At 42.1% G+C, this 18,748-nt stretch overlaps 1 protein-coding gene across 3 annotated transcripts in view; it reads left to right on the top strand.

The window, feature by feature from the left end:
* Nucleotides 1–18,748, top strand: part of cacna2d2a (calcium channel, voltage-dependent, alpha 2/delta subunit 2a) — a 141,283-nt gene that overhangs the window by 74,272 nt on the left and 48,263 nt on the right. For 2 of the 3 annotated variants that reach the window (XM_044024961.1, XM_044024960.1), the window contains exons 5-6: nt 9,275–9,319; nt 14,083–14,221. In XM_044024961.1, coding sequence (XP_043880896.1) covers nt 9,275–9,319; nt 14,083–14,221 — 184 coding nt within the window. The remainder of the gene's footprint in view (nt 1–9,274; nt 9,320–14,082; nt 14,222–18,748) is intronic. The other variant, XM_044024962.1, reaches the window with a different exon arrangement.

Genomic DNA, 18,748 nt, shown 5'->3' with positions numbered 1-18,748 from the left:
TGTGTGGCGTGTTCGAAGGCTTAAAGGAATAGTTCACCCATTTGCATGTAGCTTTGTATTAGAATAGTATTTTTGAAAATTCCCACCAAATATCTTCATTCTTTTCTTTTTTTCGTGTCCACTTGAGACTGCAACGCTGATTCCCACTCGTGGGGGGGCGGGGGCGGGGGCGGGACCTCATTCCCAGAATGTAAACCGTGTCCGCCATCTTTGCTAACAGCTACGCTAACAGGACCAAGTGTCACTGGTGGGCACGTATCAAAGAGAAGAATGAAGATATTTCTCGACGAGCCCTATTCTCATAATATATTCCTTGTATTAAATGACCATTTTGACAGCAGCTTCTTGTTCTCCCATCCATCACTTTTCCTCTCTTCTGATGCCATCCCTCATTTAACTGCTGCTCGGCTGCTGACTCCTTTGATCAGGCCTGTGGTTGCTGTGGTGACCCACAGTTTGGTAATTTCAGCTCCTTAATTGCGGACTGCTGTAATTTATTTAAGTGGTTCTCTCCAAGGTAGAAATGTCCTCTTCTTTCTGTCCCCTTCACTACTTCAACTATTTTTCCCTCCATCTCCTCTTCTGTTTTTTTTCTCATCTCGCCGTAATGTTTCTCGGCTGCTTCAACAGAGACCTCTTGAAAAACCCATGCTGTTCTACACTTGATTATAGAGGAACACTGACAAAAGTATAATATGACGCAGAGTAGAGGCACTGCAGGGACAGGTAATGGCAGACTGTGTTCAGGTGTACACACCTTCAGTCTGCACGGGTTTGGCCAAATCTAATGCAGCTCGCTAACCAGAGAGAGAGGCACGGTTCACAGAGCAGCCCCCGTGTCTAAATCCCTCTGATCGATTCCTTTGCCTCACAGGAGATTGGAATCGATAGTCAGAGAAATCCATCGAGTCATACACTACAGACCATGATTTTCACATGAAATGTTATTTCAAAGGATGAACCTGCAGTTCTGGTCCAGGCATGGTCAAGGAGAGAGCGTACAGTAATGTGTATTATTTTTCAGTACTTATAAATTACTACATTTATCGACAGAAAATTCAATTCAAATCATTTAAATTTTTGGCCTTTTTTCATTTGTTTAAGTCAATAATGGCACTGGCTGGTTTTAAGTTATTTGAGGACAACTCAGTTTGCTCTAATGATTGGCATTTTCCATTATTATCAGGAGTTTTATTTGAACCTAAATCAGTTTATCTTAAACAGTTGACAGCTGCAGCCCAACATCTTTTCATCCCTTTTCCAATTTTAAGGCATGTCTCAAATGAACACTTGATGTCTGAGGGTATTTTTATGTCAAATCTATGCAGGTGTGGCTTCATTGGCGGGAAAGACGCACGTTTGGTATATTCTGTCCTCGCTGTCCTTGGTGCCTGTCTGCAGAGATCTTAAAAGCTCCCCCTTTTGTCATTTGAATGTGCAAATCATTGTGAGGGACAGCAAGGCATCTGATGGAAATGATTATGGGGTCGAAAATAACAGGTTTCCTTTGTCCGGCGTTGATTGTTGATTGGACACTCAGAGCCGGTCTGCATGGAGAAGCGCGGTGACTTCACGACTCGTAACAGTGGCGGAGATGGCTGGAAAAAAAAAAAGATCAGTCAAATGAAATCAAGGAATTTCAAATTTGGATTGAAATCTTGAGGATGAATAGGACGTTCTGCTCAGATGATTTGACAGGAAGGCTCAAATAAGTGCCGTTAAATTGATCAAATCCTCCCGGGATCTGATAATGGCATTAATATCACCACCGCCTCTTTATCTTATTCGTCTTCATTTGTTGTACAGCACCTCTGTCCTGCCCTTTACGATCAGATTGAGGCCTTGATGGGGAGGCGTTGGCAAGTGTGTGTCATGTCGGATAGGCTTTTTATCTGGCACTGTGTCCATGCATTGTGGCGATGCTATCAGTTTTAAAAACCTTTCTCCTCAATGGGGACCTGTCAGCCAACAATGGCAAGCAGCATTACCCAGAGTGCATAGGGACAAAGAGGTTTTTTCCCCCCACCCCCTTATCGCCGGGCCTGGAATATTCAGACTGATTTAACTGCTTTTACCAAGTGGAATTGTGGAATTGTGAAGAAAGAGAAGGATTCTGTGACCTGTGCACAGGTGACGATGTTTACTAACGGAGATTTATAGAAAGCAGCAATCGCAGATTCATGGGCTAAATGGGGGCACGTAAAAAAAATAAATCTTTTTTTAAATCATTGACTTTTAATTTCGACTTCTCTCCTCCCTCATTACAGCTATCTCTCGCACGCCGCCCTATCTTCTCAAGTCTTTGAAGTGAGTGTGCAGTTTCGGAGGAGGCATGGTGATCTGTCTGAAGAGCAGCGAGACACTGATGAGCTGTGCATGGAGAATGCCATTCACTTTGCTGAATTTGCACTGTGTATTGGGGGCTTTAATCCGGGGGCACATTTGTTTATTGGCATACAAATGAACATCTGCATGGAGCTATGCTTTGACGCCATGGTCTCGGCAAACTCCCTAATCATTTAAAAGCCTGGGGATGCAGAGAGAGGGGGGGGAGGGAGGTTGGGAGGGAGGGAGACAGCCCCGCCCAAGGCCTCCATCATGCACTCCTTTATCTGAATTTCACTCTTACTCCCTCTCTCCTTTTTCCAGGCCAACACTTTAATTTCCAGTTTGCTGTTTGACTCTCTCTTGACTTGACATTATAAAGAGGCATGTTTGTAACCTTCAGTGGTTAAAACAGCAGCCATTTCTCATAGCGGACACCTCAACACAGCCCTTGATGCATTTGTCCGTTTGTGTGGCCGTGACTATGAGCTGCAGAACGATGTTGGTTTTGGCCCGAAGAAGAAATAATTGTTGGTTGATACGGATCTTCAAAACAATTCTTGTGCAGGATTGGGATGTGTAATGACGCAGCCTTGGTAGAAGTTTATACTTTCTGAGTACTTAAGGAGACAATCACGATTTGTAGTGATTCACGAATGGTTGGTATGTAGTTTTGTGCTTTAACTAATTATTATATAAAACTTACCTAACTTTTTATTACCTGTAAAACGATGATAAACATCATGACATTAGAAGGCAATAGATTTGGCCATTAAAAAATTTAGTTTTATTAGCCAAATCTAGGCCTGTAGTTAATCAAGTGTTTGGCTCCATTTAGCTAAAATTAGTTCATTCTAAAGTCATATTTTTTGAGCCATAATATCCCAAGACGAAATGTTAATGGTGCAAAGCGCACAGAAGAATAATACCGTGTTTTTGCCTCCGTGCTAAGAAGTAGCACAGTGTGTCCGCACCCTGTAATTGATTTAACGTTCCCTTAAATCAAAGCCACACCACCAAAAGATGAAGGTGTAGTGTTTTATTCACAGATAACCTGTGCATTTCAGACGGCTTTTAGATCTCTGAACATTTCACCGCATGTTGAAATTCATTTTTACGTGAGCTCACCTCTTCACCCCCGTGCGGCCCTGTGGCTCATGTAAACTGAACAAATGAGTTTCCTATCACATATTGTGATTTTCACCCTGACATCTCTGAGAGCCCCTTTGTCCATACATTCCCTTTACATTTAATTTTGCTGAATAAATTGGATGTCAGTCATTCCTTACTTACCATAAAATGATTGTAATGCACCTGTGTATCAGTGTGTGTGTGTGTGTGTGTGTGCACCAGAGTCAGCCTGGAGCCTCCACTTACAGGAGAGGTGTCACCGGCCAATATTGCCCGGTGTTTATCTAGTTTGAATGTCTTAAGTTCGCACTATTTGACACCTAGAGATTCTGATATGGGTTTGCTGTGGAAATAGAATGACGGAGGAGCGACTGGAGTGTATGAGATAAGAAAAGGAGTTAAAAATGTATAGCTCTATAACAGTTTTGCTACTTTAAGTAAGCAGATCTTCCCTACATCCACACCACATTGTTTATATTTGTGTGTGTGTGTGTGTGTGTGTGTTGTACCTTATGGGCTGTTAATGAAGAGCAGTAAATGAAATCCTTTATTGTGTTTGATATAATGTCAGTTTCCATTAAGGAAACTGGTGCTAGGAATGATTGCTAGACTATGGGGACCAGGAAAGAGGTGCTCAGTGTGTGTGTGTGTGTTCCTCCATGCTTGTGTGCACACCCCAGGGTACTGCAGAGGCGCTGTGTTCTGTAATTATAAAGTCATTAGCAGGTGTCCAGAGGAGATATGAATATGACTGTAATCTGTCCCCACCCATGATGGAGCGCTTGTCTCACATTCAAATGTCAACCTGTCTCAGCCGAGCCACTGAGCGAGCTCACAGGTTTACATTCGAACCATCTAGATATGCACATGTACTCCCACATATGACAGCCTTTTGTATGCACCTGCTTTTTTTTTTTATTTGTTACGTGTCATTGACAATGTGAGTTTGGAAAGCAATAGCCCTCAATTGGAAGGATGATTTGGTAACTCCATGTGAAAGACGACATTAAACATATAGATAGCACGTCACTTGTGACAGAAATCAAAGTGGCAGAAGAACAAACCTCATATTCAGACTGTTTGAGAGGCGTACAGAGACAAATGATCCGCTGGCCTGCACCTGGTCAGACATTATAGCCGGCAGACATTGTAGCACTGGCAAGGAGACAAAGTCACATTGTAATCTAGAGCGGGTGTTTCTATAGCAACAGTAGGCATCTAACCTAACGCTGGCATTTACTGGAATCTGAAATTGGCAAGAGGAGGCTGGTGTTAAAGATAGAGAGATTAGAAGAGATGAAGATAAGACGGGGCAGGGAGGACCAGGAGTAGAGACGGGGCAAAGGGAGGAGAGAGGAAGCAGATTGAGATAAGGGAGTGGAGAGGAGGGAGGGTAGGAGATGAGCGGAGGAAGATTGATGTAACAGAGGGGCTGGAGATCATCACCTGACCTTAGTGTTTGTCTCCTGTTTGGAATTTGTTGGTCCACTCAGCATGATAGATTTAATTTACTGATAGCACTTTGTGTCAGAGGGAATTTCTCAGACTGTGTGTGTGTGTCTCTGTGTTGTGCGAGTGTGTAGTCATGGCCTTACATGCATTCACTCTTACAGGGGAGACATGTTGGACAACGAGCAGAATTCCAGTTCAAGACATTGCAGGAGTGAAGTTTAAGTATGTTACTGTCCCTCAGTCTGTGTTCTTTTTTTATAAACATACATGGTTTATTTGGCCACACGGTGGTTTAGTGGTTAGCACTCTCGCCTTGCAGCGAGAAGACCCGGGTTCGAGCCCCGGTTGGAACAAGGGCCTTTCTGCATGGAGTTTGCATGTTCTCCCCGTGTGTGCATGGGTTCTCTCCGGGTTCTCCGGCTTCCTCCCACAGTCCAAAAACATGCAATTTGGGGATTAGGTGAATTGGACACTCTAAATTGACCCTAGGAGTGAGTGTGAGAGTGAATGGTTGTTTGTCTCTAGCTGTGTGTGGCCCTGCGATGGACTAGCGAACTGTCCAGGGTGTACCCCGCCTATCGCCCGATGTAGCTGAGATTGGCACAGCACCCCCCGCGACCCTCTGGTGGAGGATAAAGCGGTTAGATGATGACTGACATGGTTTATTTTACCCGTATATACTTGTCATTACAGTCGCCCTCAGGGCTGCACAGAACAAGATTCACCAGCGCGTCACACGCCGTTTGTGACGTCAGCTTCTCAGTGCCGTGATTCCCAAACGGTTGAATAACTGCCAGATATCGAAAGTGAATGTTATCTTGGAAAAAGGGAGCAGAACGAGGCAGAGGACCTCACTCGTTCAACATTTCTTTGACAATATTCTACAGCCATAAAATCAAAATAAATCCAGACGGCCTGATTATCATTATAGTCATGAGATGGTTAAAGTGCCGTGAGCTGGGTTATTGGGTGGGTAAAGGTGGGTGACACAGCAGACCCAGCCCATATTTCAGTTTATCATGTTTCCTTAATCTCTGATGACACAACATGATCAGTTTATGTCTTAACATCAAGTATTTCTTTCACGTCTGCCATCGTGCGATTGTTTTTATGATGCATTATTCATCCATCCATTTAATACTAACTGCTTCATGTGGTGTAGGTTCCCATTATGTCACCAGAATAGCTCTTGAGCTGTTTAAGGATGCGTCAGTTTGTATATCGTGGTTGTAGATGTTCCTTATCCAAGTATTGTACACTTTCTTCCTGCCGCCTTCTCCTCCCCAGGTCAAAAACACACACCTGAGTGATCACATGATGCAAAATTGGCCATACACAAAGTGGTTCTCATGACAGCACTTATATAACATGCCTCGGGGACGGTCCCTTTAGGCGTCATGCTTGTCAGACCACAGTTGACGACAAGCATCAAGGCGACTGTCAAAAGAGACGTCGATGCTTTTCAAAATTGTTTAGTTGAAGTTAATATGAAATAAGCCAGGGCTTGCAGTGACGAAGGATGCAAACCTCATGGATCATTACGGCTTGAAACATGAGTTGCAGCAGCAGATGCACTTGTTTTCAAAGTTTTTTTAAATGAAAACTCTTACGCGGCGTTTGATTGCCCAACTATCGGCTTTAACAAGACCACATTCTGAGGCACGCACAGTTGTGATTAGAAAGGTAATAGCTAAGAAGCGGAAATGGCTTTTTGGAGGGAGAATTTATAAAAAGGAACCTCTTTGCTGCGGAGCTGCTTGAAACAGACAAAGCTTAATTGTTCATTGATCAAGTGAAAATTTGTCTCAAAGGGAGGATTTTTGACATTTAAATAATTCATAAAACACACAAGGAGATATTTCCAAATCGTTGGGCTGTCTTTGCAAATTGAGGAGAAGTGATGATTAGAAAAAAAACAAAAACTTTTTTATTAACAGGTGCCAGTGTAAGAAAAATAATCAATGTTATCCACTTCACCTGTCACTGGTTTTAAACTTTTGGCTGGATCGATGTGAATGTCTTGTGTGCAGTGGCTGGACTGTGCCGGGCGAGAGCCGAGTGTGGGATTGCTGGCTTGGTGTTGTATCAGACATGTGTTTAACCCTGACCCGCGAGCCCACAGAGATCTGTGACCAGCCACAGCAGATGGCCATGCGGTCTCAGGGGCTGCTCAGAGGGTCACGGTGTCCTAGGACTCATCCACATAGAGACACTTCTTCTGTCCAAGGCCACGTGGTCTGTGTCAGACTGTGTCGTTGGAGCGATATTTCCCTTCATGAGCAGACTTGTTCTCACTTTAGGTGCTCGTTCAAACACATCAAAGCACAAATGATTTGTCTTCCTGTGTACACGGGGCCGGTGATATCGGCTGCACAGGTGTGTGACAAATAAAAGATTGATATAAAACGTCTTAGAAATGCGTCGGGTTGCATCAACCACCTCAGCAGCTGCGATACACACACTGGAAGAGCATTTTTTTAAAATACATGACCACATTTTTGTGTGGAGGGTGGTGTGTAACATTTACTGTATGTGTGTGGATCTCCTGGTTTTTTATTTAGTCTTCTTCTTATATTAATCTGTCTGTATACAGTGCAGTGTGTGGGTAGTGGCCCCCCTAGTGGGCCGCGGCAGTACTGCTGGTGGGCCGTTTTATATTTAGGTTTTAAATAGCTATATAATATAATATAATAAGTAATTATAAGGAGTAAAACCAGGCCATGGCATTTAAATGATGCATTTCTGTATCCCATGTTCACATGATAACAATGATATATGGTAAATATTGATCCTGGTCCTGTGTGTTGATCAGAGTCGTGATTTGAGTGAGCCTCAGATTTGAAAGCAGACGCTGGCACTAAGTTTGGTAAATATGTACACGATTGTGTTTGCTGAGGGACGTTGGACTGCAAACAAAACGATGGTGTATATTTCTTTCTGAGTACATTATTTGTTTTTGAGAAAAGCTGCTGGACCTCATCCCAAGTGTTTACTTACAGAAAACCAAATGTACCCAAATGTTTAAATGCACTTTTGTAAGTCGCTTTGGATAAAAGCGTCTGCTAAATGACATGTAATGTAATGTAATGTAAAACAGCCTTGAATAATGAGCTGTAATGCCGCAGTATAGTGAGAGTAAACTCTTTAGAAGCGAGGGACTAATCTAAACCGGACTGGACTTCAGATCAATCCTTGCTGGCAGACGCAACAACACTGTTGCTCTGCCACAATCTCTCTCCTTCTCTTTATCTTCTCTCTCTCTCTCTCTCTCTCTGCAGAGGCTATTTTTAGCCCAGGTAGCTTTTTTTTCCCCACTGCATCGACCACCACCACCACCACCACCCATCTCTGCCCTCTTAATTCATCCCTTCATATCTCCCCGACCTCAGCCTTCATCCCAACTCCTCAACTTAACCCAATGCACTCCCTGAGCGATCCTCTGTGATCGCTCCACACGCCTTCCAATCTCACCTGTAAGACTGGGGATGGAAATGAGGGACGTGCAGGTGTGTTCAGGAGGTTCATCGTCGGGGTTTGGGGCAGATTTCACTCCTCCTTTTTTGTCCACTTTCATCCAAGCTGTCTGATTAGAACCAGTATGTCAGCTAAGAAACATGCCATGGTATAGAAAGAGGCTCAAAAAGTCCAAAGGGAACTTACGGGGGGGTTCGAGAAACAAGGTAATTGAGCGTTCTATGTGTGTAACACAAATGCAAAACAAAACCGAAGGAGAATAAGTGTCGAGTGTAAAATAATTAAGTGGAAAATGGTGTAATTGAGCAAGAGACAAATGCTCTCTCTCTCATTGAACCATGGTTGCAGTTCTTCCAGTGAGGCCTTGAAAGTACACCTGCTTGCAGCCTGTGTATGGGGTCTTGCCGGGAGCTTGGTTTTAAGATGACTTGCAGTCGATAGTTTTATAATCGGAGCAAATAAAGGCCACGGCATAAACTCCCATTGTTTTGCTTTTTTCTTTTTCTATATTTTCTTACGGTCCAGACTGAAAACACGTCCAGCTGATGCTGATACGACTCTCGGAGAGTTTTGCTCCACGTTACATCTGAGCTCAACAGTTTTCCACAACACATGTGCCACATACATCTCTCTGACAAATGGCGTTGGACAGATGCTTTACATCCCTTCGATATCTCTGCGGCGATCTGCTCGCCTCTTCATGACTGTCATTCCACATCACACTACTACTCCTGTGTTCTGTGATGCTGATTATATTCTCATGCTGCACAGTGTGATTGAATATAACCATGATTCTCTCTCTCTAGCTTACCACGGCAAGGAGCCGGGGCTGTTGTAAGCGCTGCTATATCTTCTCTCATCATCTTTCTTTTCACTCTTCTCTTCTGCACAGGAGAATGCCATTTCATACTACGATTCCAAAGCGGATTCTGACTATGTGAGTACAGTAAGGACTGCTTCCCACTCCCCCGTCTGCCTGCATCAAATCCCGACTCTTACCCCCGCCACCCTTTCCTGCAACCCCACCCCTCCCCCTGGCCTCCTCGGTGTTGATGCCCCGCCTCCGTTCACAGGCGCCCGGGCTGTCTGTGTGTTAGTGAGGTGACACTGCTTCATGGTGAGTTGGTGTGACAGAGCAGGAGCAAGCCAGCGTGCATGTGACGACAGTGATTCCCGCTGTCCTCCCCCACACCCAGTAATCAGAGTGTTTCCCCTTAACCCTGGACCCTAACTGTGTCAACTTTAACCCTGAAACTGTGAAAAATCTGTCTCCACTGCAATTATTATGAGATGCAATTTCCACCATGCATGTCAGTCACACTCTGGAGAATGTGAATGGGATTCAGAGAAAAGGCCTACAGGCCGGGTAATGTAGGGTCCTCTGCAAATCACCGGAATCTGACTGCAGCCCAGTTCCTGCTCAGAGCCCGCTCGCCCGCTGATTGATTAACTTTCATGGAGGAGTTCTAGAATCACCCCCACCCCCAGATCACCAAATCACGAAAAGATGGGAAGAGAGTGAGACAGAGAGGTGAAGAGAGTGAGAAAGGAAGGCGTAGAGGAGCAATAAATCATGATGTGATTTTCTCTTTGTGCACACTACTCCTGTGATTAATGACTCAGCACTTTAGGGCCTGTCAGCACATCTAATTGGCGAACATCGGTCATCATTAACATGGCACACTGAGGCTGAGCCAGTGTGACACACCCCCTGACCCTCACTTCACCAGCCCCCCGCCGCCACCCAAAGACAGCGGCGGAGGTGAGGCAGAGGTCATTCCTCATCTCTGCAAACCTAACAGCAGCCCACCAGTACTCCCCTATCTGTATCTTGAGTCCTCCCACGATGACCCTTTTCAATTAAAACCTTGTACTATTAGAGAGATATGATGAGGATTTGGTTTTACAGAAAGGTAAGTGATGGCCAGGCTCTCTTATCCAGGCCTCGTCTCCTCTGTTCATTATCCTGTATGCTGTACCCTGTCCAATTTCTCCACTTGTTTCTGTGCCTTTGATGGAAAAGTGTCATGCCACAATTTAAAAGCATGTCGACGACTCATTCCGGCACTTTATCTGGTACATATAGGTCTATACAAACGCATGTATTATCAGTTTCAGTTAAACTCTTTAAAGTAATTACACGCAAATGTTTGAAGCCTTTTAGCTGGGACTTTTTTAACTGGGCAGCCCATGACCCAGTGGAAAGGAATTGGGCTTGTAACCAGAGGGTTGCTTGTTCAAATCCTGGATACAGATAAATACTGCCTACTGCTCTTGTGTCTGGTTTGTGTGTGTGTTCACTACTGGTTGTGTACAAAGGATGGGTTAAAAGCAGAGGTCAAATTCACTTATAAATAAAAACAATACTAAGTCAAGGTCCAGCGTACTCACAGGGCACTCACACACATATTTATTCTGCATTGATACAGTACACCTGCTTCACTGTTTTGTCATGTGACCACTCTCCATTGGTCAGATGAGATAACATAGTGTGATTTGTGTTTAACTTTTGGTATTTTGTTCAGACTCACTAACGAGATCACCTTCTTGTTTTGAAGTATGTTGTTTCTGCAACTCAACTTCCAGATTATCCTTTTTCTGTAGCTTCTACACCTTTGGTTCCTCTGGGAGAACCTTTCTGCCAGTCATATCCTTAGGTGCTAATGTACTTAATTAACTGTTTTGTTTTGTTGCAAATGACACGTTGACTGTGCTCGAGGAAATTACTGCTTTTATGAATGTTGGTTTATGAAGAACTATTTGTCGGTCTTTTTATGCTGTGCATTCCTGCGCTCTTTCAAGTACACACACACACACACACACACACGCGTGTGACAGGTTTCAGGCAAATGTTAGTCGGGCTGAAGGCGGGAGCGAAAGAATCTTCAAAATGTCATCTCTGGCCTCTTCAGCCTTTAATTAAACCTTGAAAACGGGGAGATAAAATTAACAAATTGGGTAATGAATTGAGCAAAACAGGTGGTGGATGGTTGAAGAAAATGAACCAATCAGTCTTTCCTGTGTGGATTTATTCCGCTCCTAATTAGACGCTGCCTTGGTTAATTATGATTTGGCTCTTCTGAAGGAAGAAAGGAAGAAAAGAAAAAAAACTCCCTGCCCGACATTGACAGAATTAGTGTCAGACTTTAGAGATAAACAAACACCCTCACCCTCACAAGAGCCTGCATCCCTAACCTAATCAAGTTTAATGAATATATATTCTCTCAACTAATCTCTTCTAAACCAACTTTCAAAATTGTCAGAATTATATAAATTTATACAAAACACCTCCTCCCATATATACAGTTTATACAGTATACATTACAGCAATCAATTGAATTCTAGAGCTGCAAATAAAGATTGAGTCATTCTTTTGTCCATAAAATGTCGGAAAATGTTGAAAAATGCCGTCGTTTACCAAACCTGGAAATCACATTTACATTCAGAGATTAGAAAATATTCACATTCCGAGATTAGAAAAAGTTCACATTCAGAGATAAGAAAATATTCACATTCCAAGATTAGAAAATGTTCACATTCACATTCTGAGATTAGAAAACATTCACATTCTGAGATTAGAAAACATTCACATTCTGAGATTAGAAAATGTTCACATTCTGAGATTAGAAACATTCTGAGATTAGAAAATGTTCACATTCTGAGATTAGAAAAATGTCACATTCTGAGATTAGAAACATTCAGAGATTAGAAAATGTTTGCATTCTGAGATCAGAAACATTCAGAGATTAGAAAATGTTCGCATTCTGAGATTAGAAAATGTTCCCATTCAGAGATTAGAAAATGTTCACATTCAGAGATTAGCAAATGTTCACATTCTGAGATTAGAAAAGGTTCACATTCTGAGATTAGAAACATTCAGAGATTAGAAAATGTTTGCATTCTGAGATTAGAAACATTCAGAGATTAGAAAATGTTCGCATTTCAAGATTAGAAAATTTTCACATTCAGAGTTTAGAAAATGTTAATTCATACATCATTGTTTACCAAACCTGGAAATCACATTCCGAGATTAGAAAACATTTACATTCAGAGATTAGAAAATATTCACATTCCGAGATTAGAAAAAATTCACATTCAGAGATAAGAAAATATTCACATTCCAAGATTAGAAAATGTTCACATTCACATTCTGAGATTAGAAACTGTTCACATTCTGAGATTAGAAAATGTTCACATTCTGAGATTAGAAAATGTTCATATTCACATTCTGAGATTAGAAGCATTCAGAGATTAGAAACATTCAGAGATTAGAAAATGCTGGAAGAAAAACTGATATAAAAAAATCAAAAATGATAGGGTCAGAGGGGTTAACTGTTGCTTATTGTATTCAAACGAAATGAATTCTGTTGTTGACTTTGAACAGGACCAAAGCACAAAAATGCCACGGCGCGTCCCACAAACACATCATAATTGCATTTTAATAGTCAATTAGAGTTGGCCCATCAATCAGTTTCTGACATGGGGGTTTTGATTTAATCTCTCCAAAGTTCAAACGTTTTTTTATCGTGTCACATCCAGTTAATAGCTTTTGCTCTATTAAAATAATAATTATATATGTATAAAAAAGTCCCACATTTGCTGCACTCACTCACACAACATGCTTATTTTGTTTGAGGTCAAATTTTGCTTTTTTTTGTCATCGGAGTTCACGAGGAATGACCAGACATACGAATTGTGTTTTACAAATATTCAATGAATAAAGGGTAATGGAGGATGAATAATTAAGGAAGAATGGTGGAGGCATGGTGCCAGACGGTGCTAAGGGCTACTTCTGTATGGCACTGTATCAAAGAGCTTGGTGCATGAGCGCACGTTAATTAAATTGTCTTTATTTAACAAAGACCCGTCCGTGGCGCTGTACATTTACATTTTTGAATGTTGATGTAAAGATGTGACCTGTTCACTATGGTATGTGCTGCTTTTCTACTGTAAGAACACATTTAACGGGGCGAGGTTTAGTGAGCACTCCAAGCATGCACACTGAAATCAGATCTCAGGATAAGTTAATAAACTCAGAGCGAGCCAGAGAGTGAGGTTATATCTTCCTGCCATTTTCTTTTCTTTCTTTTTTTGTCTTTTCACATCCCACAATCACTTCCTCCCGTGGGAACAGACACAGATTGTACTCTATTGATAACTTATCAAGATAAAAAAAAGCTTAAATGTCAGTGTTACCGCTTTATCTTTTGGCTTTCTTTGATATCTGACACTTTCCTAATGTGATGTAATGTAATGTCAGTGTGTGTCAGACCGAGCTGATGAAAACAAGCACACGCATTTGACCTATTTTACATTTCTTGTTTCGTTTATACAACTGCATGTTATAAGAGACAGGCTGTTTCTTTATATTTATATCATTGGAGACTTAACTGTGATTATGTGGCGTTGGTTGCTGGTTACTGTTGGGGTTCATTGGTACGGCACCTCATATGTCTGTGATATAAGACTAATGAGTCTCTGTGTTTGGTGTCTGCTCTGATACCTGCTGCTGTTCCATGTGTCACAGAAATATCAAAATTGTGTTTAACATTATCTGAATGCTGTGTGTGCAAGACTTGACGATCACACAGTATACTGTAATAGATGGGGATGTTTAAAGCCACAGAAATGCAGCACTCATTTCACATCTGTCTGTGTGTGTGTGTGTGTGTGTGTGTGTGTGTGTGTGTGTGTGCACAGACAGAGGATGGAGAAGAGGAGAGCGTGCTGGAGAGCTCGTCCTCTTTGGCGCTGGAGTTTGTGGATGATCCCAATTTCAAAAACAAGGTCAACTACTCTTCCAGTGCGGTCCAGATTCCCACAGACATATACAAAGGCTGTAAGTACACAAGAAAGCTTTTTCTTTATTGTTGTGTGTGTGAGTGAGCGAGTGAGCGAGCGAGTGAGTGAGTGAGTGAGTGCATCTACTAATGGAAATTAGACCGTTCATTTGTTACATTTGATGCAATGAGCCATTGTTGCACTTGTTGTGAATACTTTTTTTTTCCTGTAATAATTGGTAACGACACAGAAAATGGTTCTTTGATTTATGCAACAGTGTAGCAGTAGTTACAGTTACAGTCCACTTCCCTCGTCACTCTTTTTACCCCACTGCCATCAGAATCCTCAACAGCTGAACGGCACTACAATAATCCTGTCACCTGGTTACACTGTCACTTTAATCTGTTACCGTCACTTTAAAACCTGAAACATGTCACTTTAAATCTGTTAAATTGCACAACCAGTTCACTTTATGTACAGTTCTTATTTTTACACTTATTTTATGCATATATGTTATTTTAGTTTCTTTGTAATATTTATATTTTCTTTATACTTTTTTTACAAAAGCATCTCTTTTTTACTTTATGCTGGTGTTTTTGAGTGGACAGCAAAGTAAGAATTTCATTGTACAGGGAAACGTGTTTCTTTACTGTGCATATGATAATAAACACTTTGAATCTTGAATCTTGAATAGAAGATTCCAAAAGATGAGAAATGAATTCAGTAAACACAAACCAAGAAATAACACAACATAACACAAATGATGAATAATCAAAAAATGGTGACGGTCCATAGCATAGAAGCTGAGATGTTTCCATGAATGGATTTTCTCGTATTTGCTGACCTCTCCAGTATTTTAACTTGAGCTCTCCCTATTATTTTTATATCAGCCAACATTTCAACACACTAACAGGATTTTAGATGACAGCAGCTCTCTCACACCAGATTCCTACAGTGGTTTCTTGCGTGGGCATGGGCTCCCACGCCTGTGAACCTGTCCTGTGGACATAACACCCCCCATAGTCCAGCTACAGCTGCCAAATGAACAAAGGGGGAACATATGTACCTTTGGGAACTCTTGATTTTGCTTGTCATGTTCCCTCTGTTACCCACCTCTAACCTTGCGGACACTCTCTGTCTGTCTGTCTCTTTAAAGACTCAAAAAGCAGAGATTGACAGCCATTTTACAGTGCTTTTCTTTTTCTTTTTCCTTTTTTTCCTCTTCTTTTTCTTATTGTCAAGCTTTATGCCTCCTTTGCTGAAGAGGCATTGTGTGTCACCTGTCGGAAATATGCACTCTCCAGCTGTGTCTCCAGACAAGTCTTGTCTGAAGTAGGCTTTCTTGGTTCAGGGAAAAATGTCAAAGGGCACCGCTAACTCACAACAGAGCAATCAGGCCGGCACATTGTTCTGGGCCAGCTCTGGTTCTCTTGTCTGAAGATTTCAGTCAGAGAATAAAGGCCTCTTGATTGAGCTGAGATGAATAGACTTGTACAGTGTATGGGATTTGTTTTTCATTTCTCTTTTCTGGAAAATGTTTACTATTGATGTGTATTTCGCTCCCGTTGTGAAATTGTGATTTTTGTGCCGACTTCACTGTGACCATTTGCTGCCCAAATGTAAAATAACTCCCAAAGAGGCTTTTCTACCAAACCAAAACGTCCAAAGCACAAGTCAGCCGCACAAATTCTGATGACTTTCCTTGAGACGTCACTTGAGTTGTCTTCAGTAGTTGGCTGTAGGCGACTGGACTTCCTTGAGCTCAGTCGAAGACGTTTCACCGCTCGTTCAAAAGGCTTCTTCAGTTCTGTCTTCAACTCAAACCAAGCGAGTCCAGTCGCCTACAGCTAACGACTGAAGATGAGTGTGACTTGGACGACTGAGAACCTCCACCTACACGTCACTTGAGTGACAAACAACCATCCGCTCTCACATCTATGGTCAATTTACAGTAACAATTAATTTACAATTAACCTAATCCCCATATTGCATGTTTTTGGACTGTGGGAGGAAACCGGAGAACCCCGGAGAACATGCAAAACTCCATAAAGGTCCTTCTTCACGAACCTGGGTCTTCTTGCTGTAAGAGGCAAGTGTGCTAACCGCTACACCAACCGTGTGGCCCCAGCCCAAGGCTTCATTAATCACTTTAAGCATCACGTGCCTGAATCTAATCAATACATTTGTGTTCAATAACCTGCAGATGACACTCCATCAACTATTATCCCAGTGATCTTCTCACACTTGTGCAATGCTAAATCAGTGGAGCACTTTTTAACTCATTCATCTTGCAGGACTTTACATGAAATCCATATCCCTGGAGTTGAAATATTGAGAGTATAGTGAAATGATGAAAGTGAGTTGTCACCTATGCGGCGCGTTCTATACTCCGGCCCCGACATCGAGAGCCCGCAGGTTGCCTTGGAGAGGATGTCTGGGGAAACTGATGTGGGTGTTTTGCTGTCCTCTGGGTCTGGATAGGTCTGGATCTACAGTTTATCTGTGGGTATGGTATTAGCGGAAGAGTTTGAGTGGGCAGACTGAGCGCTCTTCCCTCAGGGGGGAGGCTAGAGGGAAGGCAGAGAGGAAAGAAAACTATAGGGAAAAATGGAGTGCAGTCCAAATTACAGCATCATGTCCAACAATTATGATGAAATTTTCAAGTAGTTTCCAATTAGTGCTCATACTTTATGTAGTTGCTCGCTTTGATTTGTACACATTGGTAATGCACTGAATAATCTGACTGTTTTCCGGAAAATGGCAGCTTTAAATTGCCAGTTACATGGAAACGGCTGTCCTTGGAGGAGAACTGAGATAGATGGAGAGAGAGAGAGAGAGAGAGAGAGAGAAAGAGGGGATGAGAGGGGACAGAAGGGGAAGAAACACTTTAATAATAGCAACCATTTGGAGCAAAAATATATTTTTTTTATTGTGATCTTTTCAGCAGCTAAATGAGGCGGCGTATCCATCCTGGTTTGATTTGTCTGCCAGGCCCCATGTCCATTTATTGAGATTGAGAGTGTTCCCTGAGCGCAGTAATGAACCATTTTATGATTCATTATCCCGCTGCTGATTCCTGCTGCCAAGTCTGCAAACTTTCTAATTAGCTTAGGTCAAACATTCATACAGTTTTCTTCTAATTATCACTGCTTATTATTGAACGGACATCGCAACACGGGGGAATAAATTGAGGAGGGCGGTGATGTCCATGCTTGTATTCTACTGCTGGATGTTACTGATGTTGTGAAGAAGGGGTAGCACTTTAAATTAAATCTAAGATAACGAGGAAAAGATGTTTGCAAACTATTCTTTGGAGACAGTTTTATAAATTCAATCTGACTGGTTTTTGGAGTCAGGTCGGGTTATTGGGTCGTTCTCTGTACATAGAAGAACCTTTTTGAAAAAGGAAGTGCTTATTGTCTACTGTGTGCACATAGTGTATGCCTACATTAGTATTTGTGTGAGAATAATCAGCCTCTGTTCACAGCGTGGCATAGAGGAAACCACCAGTGAATGTGGGTAGTCCTTTCACTAAATTTGAAGTTTAAATCCACTGCATGCAGTGCTGCTTCCAGCAGCCTAACGTCATGATGTCAGTTTGCTATTGTAGTCGGGCACAGTGGAAAAACTTGGTTATCACAAATGAATGGCTTACAGTGTGTGTGTGTGTGTGTGCAGATGAAAGAGCAGAGCTCAAAAAATGATTTGCCTGGAGTGATTATCTCACCCCACCCTCACACACACAAACTCACCAGAACCATCATCTCACCCTTCCCTATATATGGCCGTCCGATCGCCACTGAAGCCACTGCTTCATTCGTCTTTATCAGACTTGCTTCACATGTTTCCAAGCACGCGATTAGTTTGTCTGCCGGCGTGTGTTCGGCAGGTAGTGGACAGTTGTTTCCAGTTCAGTTATTTCTCTTCCAAAATGAAATCCGTTATACACCCCAGTGCCTATCTCAAGCAGTAATTATAATTAGGCTAAACATATGAACAATTCACAGTGTAATCCAGAGGTTAAAAACATTCCGTCATTCATGCGACTTTAATTAACAAAAGTGACATAAAGAATAAAAAGCAGCAGAAAGTGTGTACTCCCTGCCCTTTGAGTGTCTCCGCTCCAGGCAAGAAAAAAAAAAAGAAAAAACTAAGTGCAACAGATACAGCAGATAGAGAGTCAGCACAGTGTTCAGTCAGATTTAAAAAAAAAAGAAAGGATTAAAAGGGAGAGATTTGCCTTCGCAGGGTTTAATTTGACTCAAACTACTTCTGATTTCTCTCGTCTTTTTTTTTTCTTTTTTTTTTATATAATTGATGCAGAGAGATGTCTGCACGCCTGGTTGGCAAAGACGACATGTGATAGATGACTCAGGTCGGTCCACAAAAGGAAAGCGTTGCAGTGAGAGGGGGAAAAGAGCCGTGCTTTGTTCGTCATATTATATATCGCCGCGGCCCACAATTAATGACTGATCCCATTTTCCTACATATTTCTAAATGACATCAGTCATCTTTAAGTCGGACACTATGAAGATTTGATTCAGCAAAGTCAACAGTAGGAAATATTGCCGGTAAAAAATAGGTT

The sequence above is a fragment of the Solea senegalensis genome, linkage group LG4 (assembly GCF_019176455.1).
Source record: "Solea senegalensis isolate Sse05_10M linkage group LG4, IFAPA_SoseM_1, whole genome shotgun sequence".
Lineage (NCBI taxonomy): Eukaryota > Metazoa > Chordata > Actinopteri > Pleuronectiformes > Soleidae > Solea > Solea senegalensis.
This window is presented reverse-complemented; position numbering and strand designations above follow the sequence as displayed.